The 19,084-nt window shown below is 40.1% G+C and overlaps 1 protein-coding gene across 2 annotated transcripts in view; it reads left to right on the forward strand.

Annotated features, from left to right (window-relative positions):
* LOC130101081 (protein shisa-9) overlaps positions 1 to 4,300 on the forward strand; it is a 104,461-nt gene extending 100,161 nt beyond the window's left edge. The window contains exon 3 of one of the 2 annotated variants that reach the window (XM_056266633.1): positions 652 to 4,300. In XM_056266633.1, coding sequence (XP_056122608.1) covers positions 652 to 1,112 — 461 coding nt within the window. In that variant the 3' untranslated portion in view covers positions 1,113 to 4,300. The remainder of the gene's footprint in view (positions 1 to 651) is intronic. The other variant, XM_056266632.1, reaches the window with a different exon arrangement.
* Positions 4,301 to 19,084: the final 14,784 nt, after the last annotated feature.

Below are 19,084 nucleotides of genomic sequence, written 5' to 3' on the forward strand. Positions count from 1 at the left end.
TCAACTGCTGTTTTTGTAGTGAGACTATATAAACACCAGGTAAAACCATATATGGTTCCTCCTAGCAAGTACAAAACATTTCACAATGTTGCCTTTTGGTTGCAGTAAGGAAATTTAAAAAAAACGTTCTTAAACACCTGCATCAAACAGGTTGTCTTTTGTTGCACAAAATGTCAATATAACAAATTTTTATCATACAAACAAAACCAGACCAAACTGTGTTTTAAACTATATGCATCAGTACCTCTTTGCTTGAAATTTCTTGTATTGATTCTTTCAAACAGTAGCCTTGGGACACATGTCATTTTTCATCATGACCATGACGTGTACAGTCATAGCTCCCTCAAATCAATGCATGTATGTGCGTGCCTGCATGTGTGTGGCGTGATGCAAAAGTGTTGAGGGCATCCTCATGTCACACTTGATGACCCTCTGCTCCAGGTGTTTTACTCATTAAATCCTCTGAACTCTAAATATAGCAACTACATTCTCTGACAAATACATTAGGTTTGTACACTGCATGCTGTAGGGTATACGAGTGTAGAAGCAACAGTATTAAACAAATCGTTTGCTTATTTGTCACAAAGCTATGTTGTATTTTAGCCTTTATCTCTCTAACTGTTCGTTTTTCCCGGCCCTTTTTCCCTGCAGATACTACAGCAAGGGATTACTACCCCAAGAGCTACCCTATGATGGATTATGCACACCGCCAATCCTCGCCTGCAACCTTCCAGCCCATTGCTTTCCACCCAAAAGATAAACCCTTCCTTCCGCCTCCAGACATCCATACTCCTTTGGCCATCACCATTACATCGGCCCAAGTCCCCAAGCACAAAATCTCCAAGACCAACACCCACCCACTCACCTCGAGCTCGGCCTTCAAAGTCTGGGACCCCAACAAGAGCCATGTCCAACATCAGGTCCCTCTCATGGCCCAGCCACCACTGTCCCAACCAAACTGTCGTCGCCAGGCCTTCACCAACAAGCGGCAGTTTAGCATTGAGACTCTTCCAGAGTTGTTCACCCAGCCTCTGGGGTATGGACAGTCTCCACACCTTCACCCGAAACACAAGGGACTGCCCACGAACAGCAAAACGGAAGTGACAGTCTGAGGGGAAAGCCTAGAAAAGACGCAAACACAAGAAAGCATGATTTTGATTAGACATTGCAACTGGATGGACGTGAAAGCTTCTGCACATGTGCTTCAGTTATATTTATAGTATATTCCTTCCTTGTACATATTTTGGACTAGATTTATATTCACTGTACTAAAATACAGAGAACCGAAGGGGAAAACGTTGCATGGTCTTGATTCCGATTCTCGATGGGCCTTGAATCCCTGGTGATCCTACTTCCCCCTAAAATTCTGGACTTGTACTGCTGGCCTTCAGATGTCTCTTGTGGCCCAGACCCATGTGTCCGATAGCACAGGGCAGGAGCCCTACACCTCAGGAGCCTTCACACCCTTTCAGACAAGGCCATTGTGCTGTCAACTTCAATCAACCAAGAGCTGCCACACAGTGAGTTATTATTCAGACAATTCTAGACCACTGTGGACAAAGAACAGCGAGGAAGCATAAGGAAAAGGACAGTGAATAAACCAAGGTGTCCTGTGAGAGAGAAGGAGAGAGAAAGAGAGTTTCAACTGTTATGATGTTCAAGGGTTTGTTATTTCAGTCAATGGATAAGGGTCTAGGTGAAATTGGCCAATGTCCCTAGGACTTTTTATCTCAACACCTTCATCGAAGGATGCATTCCAGCACTTGTCTAGGGAGCGGAACGCCAACATCACTTCAAGTCATAGCTATTCTGGCTGCTTCTATTTCAATCTCTTTTTCGAGAGGTAAAGACAAGGTCAATGAGCAAGTCTCTATTACCGAAAGACTTCAAGAGAGACATTTCAGGGGACAAAAGTCACCCACAGAGATAAGGTGCCATAGTGACGGAGGAGCACACACCTAGGTGAACAAGTCCGGCAATGTCATAAGTAGCACTGCCAACTTTGCTAAAATGACCAATGTGTATTCTTTGCAATATCTGTCAAACAGCCTGTTTCCTCAGAATACTTCGGAATATAAATAATTACGCTTTTGGTTAAAGCAAGAACCTATTTCACCGATCGTTTGGTGGCCAAATCTAGCATGTAGCGGCAATACCTACACCCTATTGTAGCATCCTAATGCACATGGCATTGAAAACCACTAAATCTGGAGGTGGGCATCGGTTTCAGAGTGAAGAGTTTAGGTGTCTCTGGAATTGCTCAAGAGACCAGGGAAAATGGTAGCAATACTAAGCCTATCCGTCCTCTCCTGCCTGGGGCCAAATGACTGATGGACACAGCTGTCAAAGTCACTCACTCTCTGCTGTTCCAAGCTGTTCCCAGCCAGGCGTTTGGCTGCCACACTGCCACAGAACAGCAGGGGGCGCTGTAATTGATGATGGCCTGCTTCTAATACAGCAGATCCAAAAATATGTTCTCCAATACTGTCTGTAGACTTGTTTTTTCTTGTCTGTCCTGTCTTTTTCATCCACACTGGATCCGAATGGAGATTTAGCATTCTTGCTCGAAGACAAGCACGAGGCGACAAAACAAAATGGAAATGTTTTATGCACCAATTTAAAGGAGACCTGGAGAGATGTCTGATGGTTACCTCTTGCTTCTTCACATGACAATAAAGCATATGAGTACTGAGCAAACACCTGTGTCTAAAAAGTAGCACACTTTGTTTGAACAGCCTTGTGAGATTTTACAGGCCAAGGACAGTTAATGTACAAGCCACCTAGGGACTATTTAAGTGTGTGAAATGTTTAGAGTTCAACAAAACTGCTGCTTGCAAATAAAACGGCAGTACTGCGAGAAGAGAAGCAGAGATGGATTATTGAACTCGGAACAAGAACACTAGGTTGCATTATGCATATACACTTTACAGCAATTGGGCCTGTAATGAACTATAAAAAAGGACAAAAAGAAAGAAAGAAGTTCTCTCTCTATCTCTCTCTCTATTCTCACCAGATTTATTTTGGAGATAATATCTACTTCTGGACAAACTCCAGGGACAGCAGCTCCATAAATATGACAGCAAGTACAGTTTGAGCATGTTCCTGGATGGCTATTTTCAACCGTTGAATTGATACGAGGATGTATCAACATGCTCTCATGGGTCAGAATCGAGTCAAACTATCCTAAGCTACAGTGATGCTCTATTCTGTCTCGGTGGCAATGGCTCCAGAGTGTCATTGGGTTTCAGGGGCAAACCCTGGAGGACAGACACAGCTGTCAGACTCTCCTGGCACAGAGATGTCAAGCGATGCCAAGGTGAGCCAGCTACACAACCCTCTGCCTGAAACGGAGCCACTTTGTTGGCCAGGAGGTCACGAAGTCTGTCTTTGAGGAATGCTGGAATAGAGCAGAGTAGATTTAGCTGTCAATAAAACCACAGCGACAACGTCTCTAGCTAGATCAGCTTAAAACCTGAATCAAATGAGGAATAACTTCCAGGAATAATCTTCGTACAAAACAATAAAGCACTGGATTGGTCAGGTTACTTCTTAATTCTGCAGGTTAAGGACTAAAAAGTTAAATCAAGTTGATGTCTGTTACAAAGAAACACAAGGTGTAAATATCGGCTTCCGAATACCTTCGGTGTGAAGACTTGTTTCCAGTGGGTTTTTTAAACCACACAAATAAGCTGAATGACTGTTGTTTCTGATTTCTTCTCAACATAAAAGTGTTCTACCTGTGATGTGAATGCCACCGGGTAGCATTTTATCTTTAGCAATACATGATGTACTTTTTACTGTTTATGTACTATTTGCAATGTCGTTTTTTTGTACCGTAAGCGTAAATGGAATCAGAGTCGAGTCTGCCACAGTTGACAACCATTTGACGAGATGAAGTGCTTCCGAATTTTAACACCCTTCTCACTTTCCTTACTAACTTAAATGATGTCTTGCCATATTTGAAGCTTGCGCTATATGTATAAAGCTTATGCTTTATTTAATCATTTTTAAAAGATGTATTATAACCAATGCTTGAATGACATCTTAGTTGCCAGTCCAGAGACATGTAATATGTATATTAGAGAATCATTGTTCCCATTTGTTTGATGGCTCTATTCGTTTGGTGGTATGTTTGACCAATCTAATCTTATGCACTATTCTAATTTGTACCTTTTGTCTATGTATAATTAGGATGAATTTTACAAAGGGCTTTTAAAGAGGTATGTGCTCATAACAGGAGTTGCCCGTGTTGAAAATGGAAAGGGTTTGTTTTTCCCAATGCAATGAGAGTGAGTGACAGTTGCTTGTGTCGGAGTGGACAGAGTTTACTATTTCATACGCAAGGCTTTGCGAAAGTTATGCTCTGTTCAGCGATCAAAAATTGAGGAAGTTTCTAGCTATAACACACTCATGGGTTGTGTAATACCATCCATCGCAAAGCAAAAAATGTTCTCTCCTTAAGAAAACAGATATTTTCTTGTTTGAACCCAGAAAAGATATATGCAAAACGTGTTAAGGACATATGAGAGCTTTTTACAGGCATGAAAAAATAACTGCTCTAAGATTGAACTTACCAGCATTAAAGGAAATCCAAAGCCAGCTACAGCACTGCAGGTTGATCCTAATTAAAAGTCACTGGTTACATCATCGATAAAAAGAACGACAAGAAGACTAATTAGGCTTGTCTGTTGACTTAAACAAGGTCAGTTTTTTTTTTTTACATCATTTAGGTTTTTTTTTTTTTACCTAACACTAGCTTTGAGAAATATCTCCTGTCACATTTGTTTTACATGTTTACTGATTATATACCCGTTTATTCATACATCAGGGTTAAAAGAGCAAAAAGTTGAATATATAAATATTATGTAAAAATGTATGTATATGATGTGAATATAATGCAGCATTAGTTTACAGCCTTTCACAAATACACACACACTCTAAAGCTGAGGATTTGACATTGTAAACACAGTGTTTTGTGCGCGTAAACTTTTCAAACGCTTTTCTGGGTGAAGTCAGGTGGCGTCTAACTAGGTGTGAAGCGACACGATTCCAAGTAATTTATTTGTCCAAAATGCCATGCAAACCCTGCAACAGTAACAGCCTGGTTTCTGGAAATATTACTTTCAAATGATATTTCAAAAAAGAATTGAACCAAACAATGCTCTGAGATAAATCATTCAATCAACATTTAAGCAAAAAAGTTTATGAATTTAAAAATGGGAAAGAGAGACAAAAGTATAAGACTATGCAGTACCTCGCATTTTTTGAAGCGATGAAGTTCTCAAACCAAGAAGCACTGCAAATGACGTAACAACATCAGCAATAATGGTACAATGTAAAATGATTAATTATCAAAGTCATTGATTATCAAAAATAGTTTTGAGTATTAGGTTAGAATATTCAAACATAAAACTTTATTTATGCCATTGGCAGTGCTTTATGGGACCAATGGGGATTTTACTTACTCTAGCAAGCAAGATTTTTGACCAATAAGATTTTACCGTGGGCGGGGCTACCCAACACAATGCTATAACAGATGTCATGCCTGGTTAGGACACAGGTTCCCTTGCTGAGATAAATAGCTTTTCCTTCCATTAGCTCTATGTCATCAGCATTCTCTCTCTCCACTCATCCTAGCTTCCTCTTCTGACTCCTCAAGGCTTAATGGACGTTCACACCGACTGTGATTAAATTGTTGGAGTCTACCCTGTCTGTATTCTTAATGGTAGTCACCATATTACATGGTAGTTTATTTGCATAAAATTGCATACCTTAACTTTGTTGCATTAGGAGTTGTTGTCGCTTGTGTCACCCAGAAATTGCCAGCCCTCAATAAAAATGGCAAATCACTGTCAGTGTGAACATCCAGTCACCACCATTCATCTTAAAAATGATATAAATGTAGAGTACACACAGGACCTGTACACAGGGGTGTAAAAAATACTGAGAAAATATACTTTTGTATGGGTAATGTGACAACATTTTACATTAGCCTAAAATATACTTGAGTGAAAGAAAAAATATTCTACATTCACATTACGGTTCAAAAGTTTGGTCAGTAAGATTTTTTTTTAAATTAATTAAAAATAATAATACTTTTTTTCATCAAGCTAATATTAAATTGAAAAGTGACAGTATGTTACAAAAGATTTCTATTACAAAATAATTCTGTTCTTTTGAACTTTTTTTGAACTGCTTTCAACATTGAATATAATGTTTTACAATATTACGATTTTCGATCAAATAAATGCGGCTCGATGAGCATAAGAGAATTCTTTTAAAAATAATTAAAAAACTTACCGAAATCATACCTTTGAATTGTAGTGTAATTGTACATAAAAGGGTTGTTTCTTAGCTTTTGAGACATTGCAGCCTATTTAACTGTAGTTGTCTTCAATGTCCAGAATATATAAGACCCTATAGGACACTGAACTGCATTAAGTGCTAAACTGAAATCAATATGTTGAAACGTAAACTGTGCATTGTGCAGATCGAACATGTTTGAGTCAAATTCATCTTCAACAATGGTTACAATACATAGGCACATGTTGTGGTGATTTATGAGATGTCTTTTAACAAGGATGAATGACCATAGTTTGACCAATTACAGTACATTTTACATTGATTTTACTGTTTGTTTCTTGGGATTCCGAGACCTTGATATGCCTTTTTGGCTAAATAAGGCAGACAAAATGATATTTTCTCAATAAAAGAAATAGAAAAGAATTTGCACTTTAGTGATGAAGCACACGACATTTTTAAGTACCTTATACCCTTGCCTACAGAAACCTGTGCAGAAACTGATGCATCATCTCACACTTGGACAGTTTCATTGATTATAATCTAGTTTTGTCGCATCACTCACTTGCAGTGCAGACCTGACATTACAGTAGTCTCTCTCTCCTTCCTGTTCTCTCTGTCACTGTCTCATTTGTGTTTGTTCCCCCGTCTCTCATCGGAACAGTGGGAGGCGTAAGTCTCAGCTGTCGGTGATATCTAAGTTAATATGGGTCTCCTGAGGATGGGGAGAGAGAGAAATGGAGTATAATACAGTACATGATGATGAAGAACTGTGGGTGGAGAGAGGAGATCTGTCATCCTCTCCTCTCGTTGCCATGTACTCCATCTCTTTTGCTCGTCTAATGCCCCATTTCCATATCTGCCATGCCTTTTTTTCTCTCCCTTAAGTCTGGTTGCACTTTGAGGAGATGTTGAATAATTCAGAGAAATAAAATTTACAGGATGGTGAAAGAGAGACAGTCAGAGAAACACTGCTGTAAAAAGCACATGAACGACTGGCAATTCAAAAGTTAAGCTGAAATGCACCTATTTGAGTAGAACACAATTTATAATCATATAAGTGTGTAAGTTGTACGTTTTAGAAGACATTTATGGACTGTTATAATGTCTGGGAAGGTTTGGCTTGACTATTAAGGAATATCCAAGGTTCAAAACAAGCTTAAGACCCCATGAATTCGCTTGATTAGCAGTATTTTGTGCCCTGTGTTGACATTTTCTATTGAAACAGGAAGTTTGAGTGGGACACATTCAAATCTCACCCTTTTTTTAAAGTAACCAACAGGAATGAAGGTATTGACATTCTCATCCTACAGGTCTGATTGGACAAAAATCTGTTTAGTGCAGAATGAGTCATCAACATTTCCGTCAGTCTAAGAACTCTTAGATTTGTAGGAAACATTGAAAGTTTTTTTTTTTTCAATTGAAAGTTTGAATGTGCAATATGTGCTAGATATTTTTATCAACTTTTAGGAATACATTAGCCTCTTTCAAAAGCTAAATGACATGGGCTAAAAGCAACAAAAACTTTTTTCATGGGGTCTTGAAGATATCATCAAAAGCATGTTAGCTACTGTCGATAACCATTGAAAATATTGTAATTACAACCTAAAACAATTCAATGCACGTACAATGGAAGTCTATGGCATACACATCACAATACACACCATCTCAAAAGTATAAATGCTAAACAAAGATTATGTGTGTTAAAATGTTTGATACACTGCTTACTAACCTTCCAAATGATATTGCTTACATACCATCCAAATGAGCTGCCGACAGACTTTAAACTTGTTTTGAGCTGGTTTATTCCTTTAAAGATTTACAGAACATTGACTACTGAAATTGTCTAGTGATAAAAACTACAAATCCCATGATTCAATGCAACAATTACCAGGTAGAAAGATGTCTGTAAATGCTTTCTCTTAGGTCAGCATGAGAGCAACCTTATTCAATAAATAATTATTATTATTATGAAACCAATTTTTACAAAGCAATGAAATAACTGAACATATGGTAGAGAGGCAATTTGATGTTCATGATACCAAGAGCAATGATGATGATGATGATAATGGCAACAGTAACCATGCTGACTCAACAGCAAAGAAAACGGCAATTGTTTCTACAACACTAGTTGCAATTTATAAGGAACATACGGACATGGTCCAACTGATTTAATGGCTTTTTAAACATCTCTTTATTACAGAAACATTGTTAAGTGTTCTTTGTATAAACTTGTTTAAAAAAATAAAAGGCAGATTGAAACACTCCTCTGGGCTGAGTCTGGTTAATGATCACCGGGGGATCTATCTGCAATTTCTGGGAAGATCTACTAAAAAAAATCATTCAACATTTACTGAATAACAGAGTTTATACTGTTAGAGAATTATCTAGACAAGCACTGATGTTTTATGCAACAGTGTGATGCTGTAAACGAACCTGTAGCATTTTAATAGTCTCATTTAGCCTGACTTTCAGTTATGGACATAAAATATGGTTCAAAATGCAGCATGTTTGGTCAAACACTTCCCACTTAGACAGGTAAAGGGTGTGTATTTTTTCCCATTAAGTTGAAGGAAACGTTAAATCGGAAATGTTAACACTTTGCAATAAGGTTCAATTCTTTAACATTGTTAGTTCGTGATACTGAATGTATTAACTAAAGTTAATAAATAGTATAAATTGTTAATGCTAAAGGTACACTATGTAACTTTTGGCCCTAGCGGTTAAAAAAAAAACTGCATGTATTTTGCAGAAGAACATGGTTTGGTTGTGCTTCAGCTCTGTGTGACTGTGCTCAAAAATATGTTTTTTTCTCAATACTAAAAAAAAGGAGAGAAAGAGATTATCCTGCTGTTCATAAAACATTAGCTGAAGACATTACTGTAGCAATATCCATTAATAGACACGGTACTTCCTTGAAAATAAATTCCAGCACAGCTACAACAACCATCATGAAATGACCCTTCACAATAGATAATGCTTTACAATGAACTCTGTTGGAGAGCTACATATGGCAAATTATCGGTTCACTAAAATACCTTACTCACCTGTTGTGTGATAAAAACATCTCTTTTACAACATTTCAAATCCCTCAGTTCTCACCATCTCCGAAAAGTCAAGTTAATAGCCCCTTTCACACATTCAGGCTAAATCCGAAATCACCCCCTAAACCATCATTCACTATTCCCTACGTTAGTCCCCTATACCGTTCACTCCAAGGAGTGAATAAAAAGGAGTGAGCAAATTCGGACAGCCATTGAGTGTACCCTTCTTATTGAAGTGTAATGTGGGACAAAAAAAACACCCTATAGGGGGCGATATCGAATTCAGCCACAGTCTTTACTGGTAAATTACCGGTAAGAGATCATTTTTGAACAGGATCTTTTCAAAAATACCTGTAAATTGGTTCTGGCAATTTACCAGTAAGGGAAGTTGTAACATTACCAGCAAATTACCGGTAATGTGCTCTGTGTGAACACGGAATGAAGATTACCGGTATGGTCACGTACAACGTCAGAATGTACTGACATAAGAAGTCTGATTTGGGCCAATCATAAAGACGACGTGATTACTCAGCGATGTTTACAGTAAGTGTTTTAATAGATTTTCTGTTTAAATATGCGCGAGATGATCTCATTATGCGTGTCTCATGTTTTTAAGAGCAAAAACGCGTTCTGTTTGATCATTCCCTTATGCCTTTCACTCAGACGTCAAAACATTTTGTTAAATTGGACAGACAGTGAAACTAAAGCGCTTCTCCTCATGCGGGCGGATGAAGACAACGGCGCGGCATTTAAAGATCACTTCTGATGACTGACATTACAAAATTTGGAGCTGATATGATCTCTTACCGGTAAAAAGCCAGAACGCCGTTGCTTGTGTGAACAGCATTTTTGTGTATTTACCGTTAAAGTCATTCTGGCAATTTTACGGTAATTTACCGGGATTCCTGTGTGTAAAAGGGGCTAATGTTGATTCTGGTTTTATTAAAAGCACAGTCACGTTTGATTTTGCCAGAAGACTCTTTAAAAAAAAAAAAATCATTAGGATATGAAGTAAAGATCATGTTCCATGAAGATATTTTGTAAATTTCCTACTGTAAATATATAAAACATTTATTTTTGTGAGTGAATTCAGCACAATCCCGAACATAAATGACAACTTTAAAGGCGATTTTTTTGCACCCTCAGATTCCAGATTTTCAAATAGTTGTATCTCGGCCAAATATTGTCCTATCCTAACAAACCATACATCTACGTATACATACATTTATAAATCTCAATTTAAAAAAAATTACCCATATGACTGCCTTTGTGGTCCAGTGTCATATAGATGCTTCAAAGTAGCTGGAGCAACATTTCTCTATTTACAGATATGACAAGACACACACGGCCTGGTGAAGTACGCAATTTCCTACGCAACCCATCCTGCATGGTCAAAAATATAAACATTAATGCTGCGTTCCAGACAGCTCGGAATTTGGATTTTTCTCACCTCATTCTTGGAAATAATGTCTGGAACTCAAAGTCAGACATTCGACCTGCGAATTCAGGGTAAATTGATCGATCAACCCCAACTGCAGCAAGACGCGTCATTTGACGTCACTTCCAAGATGTCGGCAAGTCCTTCCAATGAGCATAAATGTAAAAACAAACTTTAACATTAGACATCAAGTTTAAGCAATCACACTTTCGTTTTTTTTCTTTTATTTTTATGTTGTTTTCATCATGGTATGTTTTTTCCATAATTGACACAAAAACACGATATGCTCTCGTTGTGTCGTCGGCCGTGGCGACATCAAGTGGACAACATGTGAACGTGATGTCACGTCTGATTGTCTGGAAGGTCTGAAGTGGGACATTTAATTTGGGATATTCCAAATTCAACTTCGTCTGGAATTCAGCATTATAATAGGCTTAACAGTGTATCCGGGTGAGACAAAAAAACGTTACATAGTGTACCTTTAATTTGTAAATATAGCCTACTATTAATAACTGTTTATTCATGTTTGTTCATAACATACTGACACCTGGAATGTTAAGAGTGCATTAGTAGACAGCAATTTTTTGTTATTTCAAATTGTAATATTATTTCACAATATTACTGTTTTTACTGTCTTTTTGATCAAATAAATGCAGCCTTGATGAGCATACAGTAAAATACCCCAAACTTTTAACAGTGGCGTATTTTTAGCACCTGTTATAAATAATGTTATCAAATAGAACCTTATTTTAAAGTGTTGCCTCAGACATAAAGCAGAACCTGCCGCTTTCAAACATTTGACAGCAAATACCTCATAAACTGAGCTGTAGAAATGGTGTAAATAAGGAACTGGTGAATTTAGCCAGCTCTCAGCAGTTAAATATGAAATACACAGAAGATATGATGCCTACTGTTTTTAGTAGACTGAGAAATAAATAATTTGGAAAGAGGTAACCACAAAGCCGTCTATCACAGCAGTTTAATTGGAAAGAAACTCAAGGAACAAAGACATCTTGACTCATTCATTCACATTAGAGGTGCTGGAACCAGAGGGGGCAATGACCTCCTGCAATTTTTGCTCACATTCAGCTGGCTGATTTTAAAATACATCTTCAGTTGGATGTGCACTCCTGAAATAAACTATTTACGGTTGTTTCAGAAACCTGATACTATTTCAAACAGACAGAAAGTGACCAATTTGTCAAGATATAAAACCATATGTGGTCTATAAAACCACATAACTCAAGCGCATGCATGAATTTACCAATTCAACAATTTAATTCAGATCTACTGACAATGCAGAGTGCTGCAGTAATGATGTATTTTTGTAGGCCAGCCTTGATTTTAGAATCACCCTGGTTCACACGACAAAAACCCAATAGGATTTTTCCATGGCATTAACGTTATTGCAGAAAATAAGCTGTGACCAACAAAAGTTTATGATTCTTACAGATTTTGTTCATTATGATAATCTTCACAAATGAACACAACTTTTATGAAGTTTGAAGCCAATACAACTGCCAAGTGAAGTCAAAAGCAAAACTACACCCCGAACCACACCCCGGTCACATGCCTCGTTCAGTCTTTATTTAAAAACATTTTCCCTGAAGGTTCGTGTTAGAATAGTTTCCAAGAGCACGACTTTAAACACAACGACGCTGTGAAAGACAGAAATTGGACTAGTGAGTAAGTTAGATGAGATTTACCTGTTCGGCGGATGACGTTAATGTCCCAGATAACCTCTGTCCATTTAGACACTTGTTAGTTTCAATTCACAAAATAAAACATGAACATATCTTGAGTTTGTGTTAACCACAGACCTTATTCAGGCATTTAACCAAAAACCCATTCCATTCACACGTATGTTTAAATTAAAATATTCTGGCTGACCCCCAGCGTGAGTTTTTCAAGGCGGCCGTACTTTATTGTTTCCATGGTGACGACGCGTCTTGCTTGTCACGTGACACTACTTTTATTTTATTTTCCCCTTTTTATTAAAAATATTCACAAATTTGTTAGCATGAAATGTCTGAGATTCCGATTGTCAGATATGTGCAAGTGGATGTGGTTTGTTGTTTAAACGCCTTTATAACGATGATCAAGTGTTGAGCGCGTGCGCGTGTCTGGCTGCTGCGCCAGCCAAAGCACCAAGGAAAGCTGGTTTGAATTTAGCGGTTGATCACGTGATGCACTGAACGTTGTATTATTCACACTGGTGTGATCGTGTGAAGGGAAACCGAGGCTTTCTGAAGCATTTGAGGCTTTCTGAAGCATTTGAGGCTTTCATCAAATTGTGCCGAAAAAAGGTTAATTACTATAAAGGGGATGATACACAGGGCAACTTTTTAAGCAATGTTGCTGGGCAATCTTGCCGAGCGATTGTTGCTTGGGCACTGTCCCATTGAAAATGTGCAATAAATTTCTATCTGGATAATTTATCGGCCGTAGGCCCTGTCTCTCATCTGGTTGCTCGTTGACAGCAACATTGCCCAAAAAGTTGCCTTGTGTATCATCACCTTAAGCTTTTAACACCATGCGCATTAGTGATCTGGTGGTCACACTTGTTTTCTCCACCATCGCAGAGCAGAACAAGCACGTGACCAACCAAAGCTTCCGAAGTCCATGATTAATTTGGCCCAATGAGACCACAACTCGTGTCATGTGTAGCCTGGTCAACGAATTCACATATTGATCAATAATATAAAATATAAGTATGTGATCATAATTCTAGTAATTGAAAAAATATTTTGGCTGTTCTGTTGTAAAAGAAAATATATATAAATTATGTTATACGAAAGTGTAGTTAAATCATTTAAATAATGCCTTTTTAGGTGTACCGAACATAGACAGTAAAAAAAGACCTTCTGTAAAAGTTGCGACCTTCCGATACTGCATGACGTTGAAGCTTCAAATTTCGATGCAAGCACCCCAAGAGTGCATTAGTAGAATGTCCCGAAAACGCTACTGCGCAGACTCAAGTTCCTATGTCAGCGCCATATCGGGACACTGGCGGCTTCAGTTCTCTCCAATGGAAAAGAGCGAAGGGGCGTCGTCCATCTTTTTTTACAGTCTATGTGCAAACATCGGTACAGTGTGTGCTACAATAGAGCTTTGAAAACTGTATCGGAGCCCCGGTATCAACCGTCTCGTACTAGTGATCGTACGTGTCAAAGGGTTAAAAAACAAACAAACATTGACTGCAGAACGATGGATCCATGCTAAAATGCTAACTCGTTTCCGGAGTTTGGCCTACAAAAATACATAATTCCTGCAGCTCTATATGTCAGCATGAGGTAGGCCTAATATTCGTGAGCCAAGTCAGTGACATTTATTATTACTTGAAATGCATTACCCGCAAAAAAACCCCATCATTATCTCTGAGGGATTAACAGCCTAAATTAATGATTTACCCTGCCATTAATGATTTCACCAGCTTCAGCACATGGCATCAGACCTCAGTGTGTTTCCACTGACAGAGTTCTACCAGCAGATCCTAAAAGATAAGTGGCATCAGACGTCTCTCATCCTTGCTTGATGTTTGACAAACTGTAATTCTGAACAGCTGTCGCTCACTCTTGGCTTAGATGGAGAAATACACAAGCAATATCTGCAACAACACCTGCAGAACAAAACCAAAAGCAGAAATAAACAGACAAGAAAGCTGTTCCTTAAGCTTCTTCTTTTGGCCAAATGCTAGGCCATCATCGCATGTATCGTTTGCTGAGAAGACAATCCCAGAATGCATTGCAAAAAACTCATCCAAGATGGCAGATGAATTGGGAGAATAGAAGTATTGTATTTAGTACCAATAATTATGCATAGTTAATTCTAAAAAAAATATTTTACCCAATATTTGCTTGCTGTGTGCAATATGTATATGCTTATAACTATCACTGTTGCTTTATTATTTTGTGGAATGAATTAATAGGCTACTTTTAGTTAGCAAGGATGGATTTAATTGATTAAAAGTGATAAAATGTATAAGATTTCTTTAAAATAACTGGTCTTTTGAACTTTCTATTCATCAAAGAAGCCTAAAAAAGTTTTCTTAAAAAAATATTTATATAATATTCAAATTCGATAATAATGATAAATGTTTTTTGAACAGCAAATCAGCATATTAGAATGATTTCATTAGGATCATTGTTAAGAAGACACAGCAAATGAATGCGCTCTACATCAATAAGCGCGATCTCCGGCCAATAAGAGCGCTCTCCACTGCGTGACGTCAGCCAGTGTGTGCCTGCTGAAGAGAGATTAGCATTAAGTTTCCTGAGGCTGAAACAACAGCAAAACTTCTCCACAGAGTGGACATTCCTTTTAGTGAGTCATTGAAAATACACCACACATCTATAAATGTCCACTATATGAGACTTTTGAACAATAAATGCCCGTGGTCTGACTGTGCTGTCATGTCTGAATAATTTCATTCAATTCTGGAAACTGAATCCTGACTCAGATGTCCTGACCGACACACCAGTGCGAACACGCACCCACCTGAACTAGTGCATATAGAGTAAATCCCTTTTTCACATTGGTCCTTTGAGCCGGATAGTGTGTTTACACTGGACTAAGGATGTCAGAACCCCAGAGTATAGAATATCAGATCCAAGGTGCACGGCCTAGACGTTCAGTTTGCCAGCCAACATACCTCCAAGATTTCGAGGTTCAGTATCCAGCGAACCCTAATGTTGCGGTACCTTTCATACAGATAGCACAGCAGACACATGGGCGAGAAGATAAACAGTGGGACGATACCCCAATTGCTCGTCTGCAAATCACCAGAGATTACAGCTCAGACGAGGGAGCCAAAAGTGGAGCACCTGATTCTTTAGAGGGAACAGGTCCACAAAAAGAGCCATGGTTTCTCATTAGAGACCAGTGGAGTGCACAAGATGACTACACCCACTCCTTACCTCCGGATCTTCACCAAACAGTGCATGACATTGAAAAAGAGAACAGAGAGCTTCGTCAATCTCAATTATCAATGAAGGAGGAGATCAGACGACTGACAGAAATCATGCAAGACATGTTAACGAGAAGCCAGTCAAGTCAGAGGTCATCGCCCACTGCTAAACAACAGTATCTATCCCAAACAACTCCGGTGCCTTCACCTAGAACGATTTACAGGGAGTCAGAAACACCTGTGCAGGAACCATCACTCCGTGCTCATCCGATACCAGCTCCACGTAGAATTCCCACTCCACAGAGCACAAATCCTTACAGTACAGACAGTAATGCCCATCATGTTCCTCCTCCAGTTCAACATCAGAACGATGGCACCCTTTCTGCTGGTAGAGTAGCAGCCCAGGTTCCCTCCAGTATGCTTGACCCCTACAGACATTACCTGAGTCAACAACAGCCAGAGATGGATAGATCAGCCCCTACTCTCTCAATGCCCGCGGCGCATTATCCCATCCAGCCCTACTGGTTACCATCAAACCAACCGAGACCACAGATGAATGTGAATAGACAGGAGACGACCTACAGAGGTCCTCAGCCAACTATACCTGATTTTTCCCGTCGAGACCCAGGCGAATTCGCCCGCCTTAAGTTAGCCTTGAATAATTTGTTGCCAGAGGACGCAACTGAACTCTTTAAGTACCAGGTTCTAGTTGACCACTTGAAGTTAATGGAAGCTCGCCTGATAGCAGATTCATTCTTGAATTCCCTTACTCCCTATTCAGACACCATGGCAGCCCTTACTGAGAGGTTTGGGCGACCTCACCAACTCGCGTTAAATAGAATAGCTACTGTTATGGACTCCCAGGATGTCCAGTCTGGAGATACTGCAGGTTTTGAATGCTTTGCTCTACAAATCCAGGCACTGGTAGGTCTACTGAAGACACTGGGCACAGAAGGAGAAGTTGAATTACGGTGTGGATCTCATGTGGCTCGACTCCTCACCAAGCTACCTCCTGAGTTGCGGTCATCCTTCAGAAGGCACATGAGTTACGAACCAGGTACTGTGTACACACTGCTTGACTTCGCTAAGTGGCTCAAGTTTGAGTCATGGTGTCAAGATCATGAAAGCATTGGTGGAGACAAAGCTCACAGAGTCAGACAAAGAACAGACTTCCGTAGTAATTCCAAGGTGAAATATCACGCAACCACAATACTCCATGGTGCAGATCAACCATCATTACCGGTGTTGCCACAGCCTGCTAAGAGCACAAATCAAAGCAACGCCTTCTGCCCTTACTGTGATGAGAAAACCCATTACCTGAGCCAGTGTACGTCCTTCCAAGCACTTTCCAAAGACCAAGTGACTGACTGGATAAAGTCGAATAATAGATGTTGGAAGTGTGGACGCTCCCACCGAGCTGCGCAGTGCACTCTGAAGAAGCCATGTCGTCTGTGCAATAGAATACATTTGCAAATCCTCCATGATGTGAATGTTAAGCCAACGAAGGAAGGCACCTGCCTTGTCAGCTCTACCAATACACCGCTGTACATGGACAGGCCTGAAGGGTCCAATCGAGTCCTTCTTAAGATCATCAGAGTTATCTTGCAACACAAAGGTAGGAGCTTAGACACATATGCCGTGCTCGATGACGGTTCAGAGCGCACAATACTTCTGTCATCTGCAGCTCAAAGACTAGGTCTCACAGGGAAGTCAGAAGACTTAGCCTTAAGGACTATAAGGCAGGACATAACAACACTCCATGGCACAGCAGTTTCCTTCAGGATCTCAACACCCTCTCAACCAAATAAGAGCTATCTCATCGAGAGAGCCTTTTCAGCGGAACCCTTGAGCCTAGCAGAACATTCTTATCCGGTTGCAGCCCTTCAGCAGAAATACAGCCACTTGAGAGGGCTACCACTTCAGCCAATTCATAAAGCCAGCCCAATGCTGTTGATCGGAGCAGACCATCCTAACCTAATAACCCCTATAGAACCAGTCCGCCTTGGTCCACCAGGTGGTCCGGCTGCCATTAAGACACGTCTGGGTTGGACTCTGCAAGGTCCAGCACGAGTTCTTGAAGAGAAGTTGAAGTCACAGCAGTGTTTGCATATCACCACTAAACCTTCAATGATGGAGCTTTTTCAGAATGTTGAGAGACTCTGGCAGGCCGATGTCCTCCCCATTAGATCCGAAGGGCTGCTCACAAGGTCAAAACAAGATCAAGAAGCTCTTACCCTTTTACAGACTCAGACCAGGAGAATACTGGTTGATGGAGTTAGCCGATATGCTACCCCACTCCTTCGCAAGAAAGACATGGTTCTTCTTCAAGCTTCTAAAGAGGCTGTACTACCAAACCTAAGGAGCACAGAGAAGCGTCTAGAAAGGGACACCATTAAAGCTGCTGCATATAAGGAAGAGATAGGGAAGCTAGAAGTCTCTGGCTATGCACGCAAACTTCCTCCTGAAGAAGTCAACACTGATGGTGAGTCATGGTTCATTCCTCACCATATGGTTCATCATAATGGAAAGAATCGTGTGGTTTTCAACTGTTCCTTCCAGTTTGAAGGCCACAGCTTGAATGACTACTTACTTCCTGGACCAGCGTTAGGCCCGTCCTTATTGGGCGTCCTGTTACGCTTTCGTGAGCACAGAGTGGCAATCAGTGGTGACATCAAGGGGATGTTTCATCAGGTCCGCCTTCTGCCTGAAGATAAACATCTCCTCCGTTTTGTGTGGCGGGACCTTGACAGAACCAAACCTCCTGATGTCTACGAGTGGCAGGTTTTACCCTTTGGCACCACTTGTAGCCCGTGCTGTGCCATTTACGCCCTTCAACGGCACATCATCGACCACAGCAAGCCCAATGATGATGTCAGAGTCACGGTAGAGAAAAACTTCTATGTGGACAACTGCATGCAGAGTCTGCAGTCACCTGAGGAAGCAAGGAAACTGGTGGATAAACTCCGCCAAATCCTGGCCAGTGGTGGTTTTGATCTTCGTCAGTGGGCAAGTAATGTTCCAAGTGTGGTTGAGCACCTGCCAACAGACGCACGATCCAACAGCACCGAATTGTGGTTGTCACAAGATCGGACTGACATACAGGAATCCACATTGGGTTTAAAGTGGTACTGCCAATTAGACACCCTTGGGTATAAAACCCGACCAGTGAAGCCTGGACCACGTACCCTTCGTCACATCTACAGGGTGCTCGCAACTCAGTACGACCCACTTGGTTTCATTATTCCCTTTACCACACGAGCTAAAGTTTTGGTACAAAGGTTGTGGGACAAGCAGAGGGAATGGGATGATCCCAACCTACCTGATGACCTTTTGAAATCCTGGAATGACTGGGAAGAAGAACTCCCTACCTTAGCCAGCATGTCCCTGCCTCGTTGT

This window comes from Rhinichthys klamathensis, unplaced genomic scaffold, assembly GCF_029890125.1.
Source record: "Rhinichthys klamathensis goyatoka isolate OS25496 unplaced genomic scaffold, OSU_Roscu_1.1 h1tg000251l_1, whole genome shotgun sequence".
NCBI classification, from domain to species: Eukaryota; Metazoa; Chordata; class Actinopteri; order Cypriniformes; family Leuciscidae; genus Rhinichthys; species Rhinichthys klamathensis.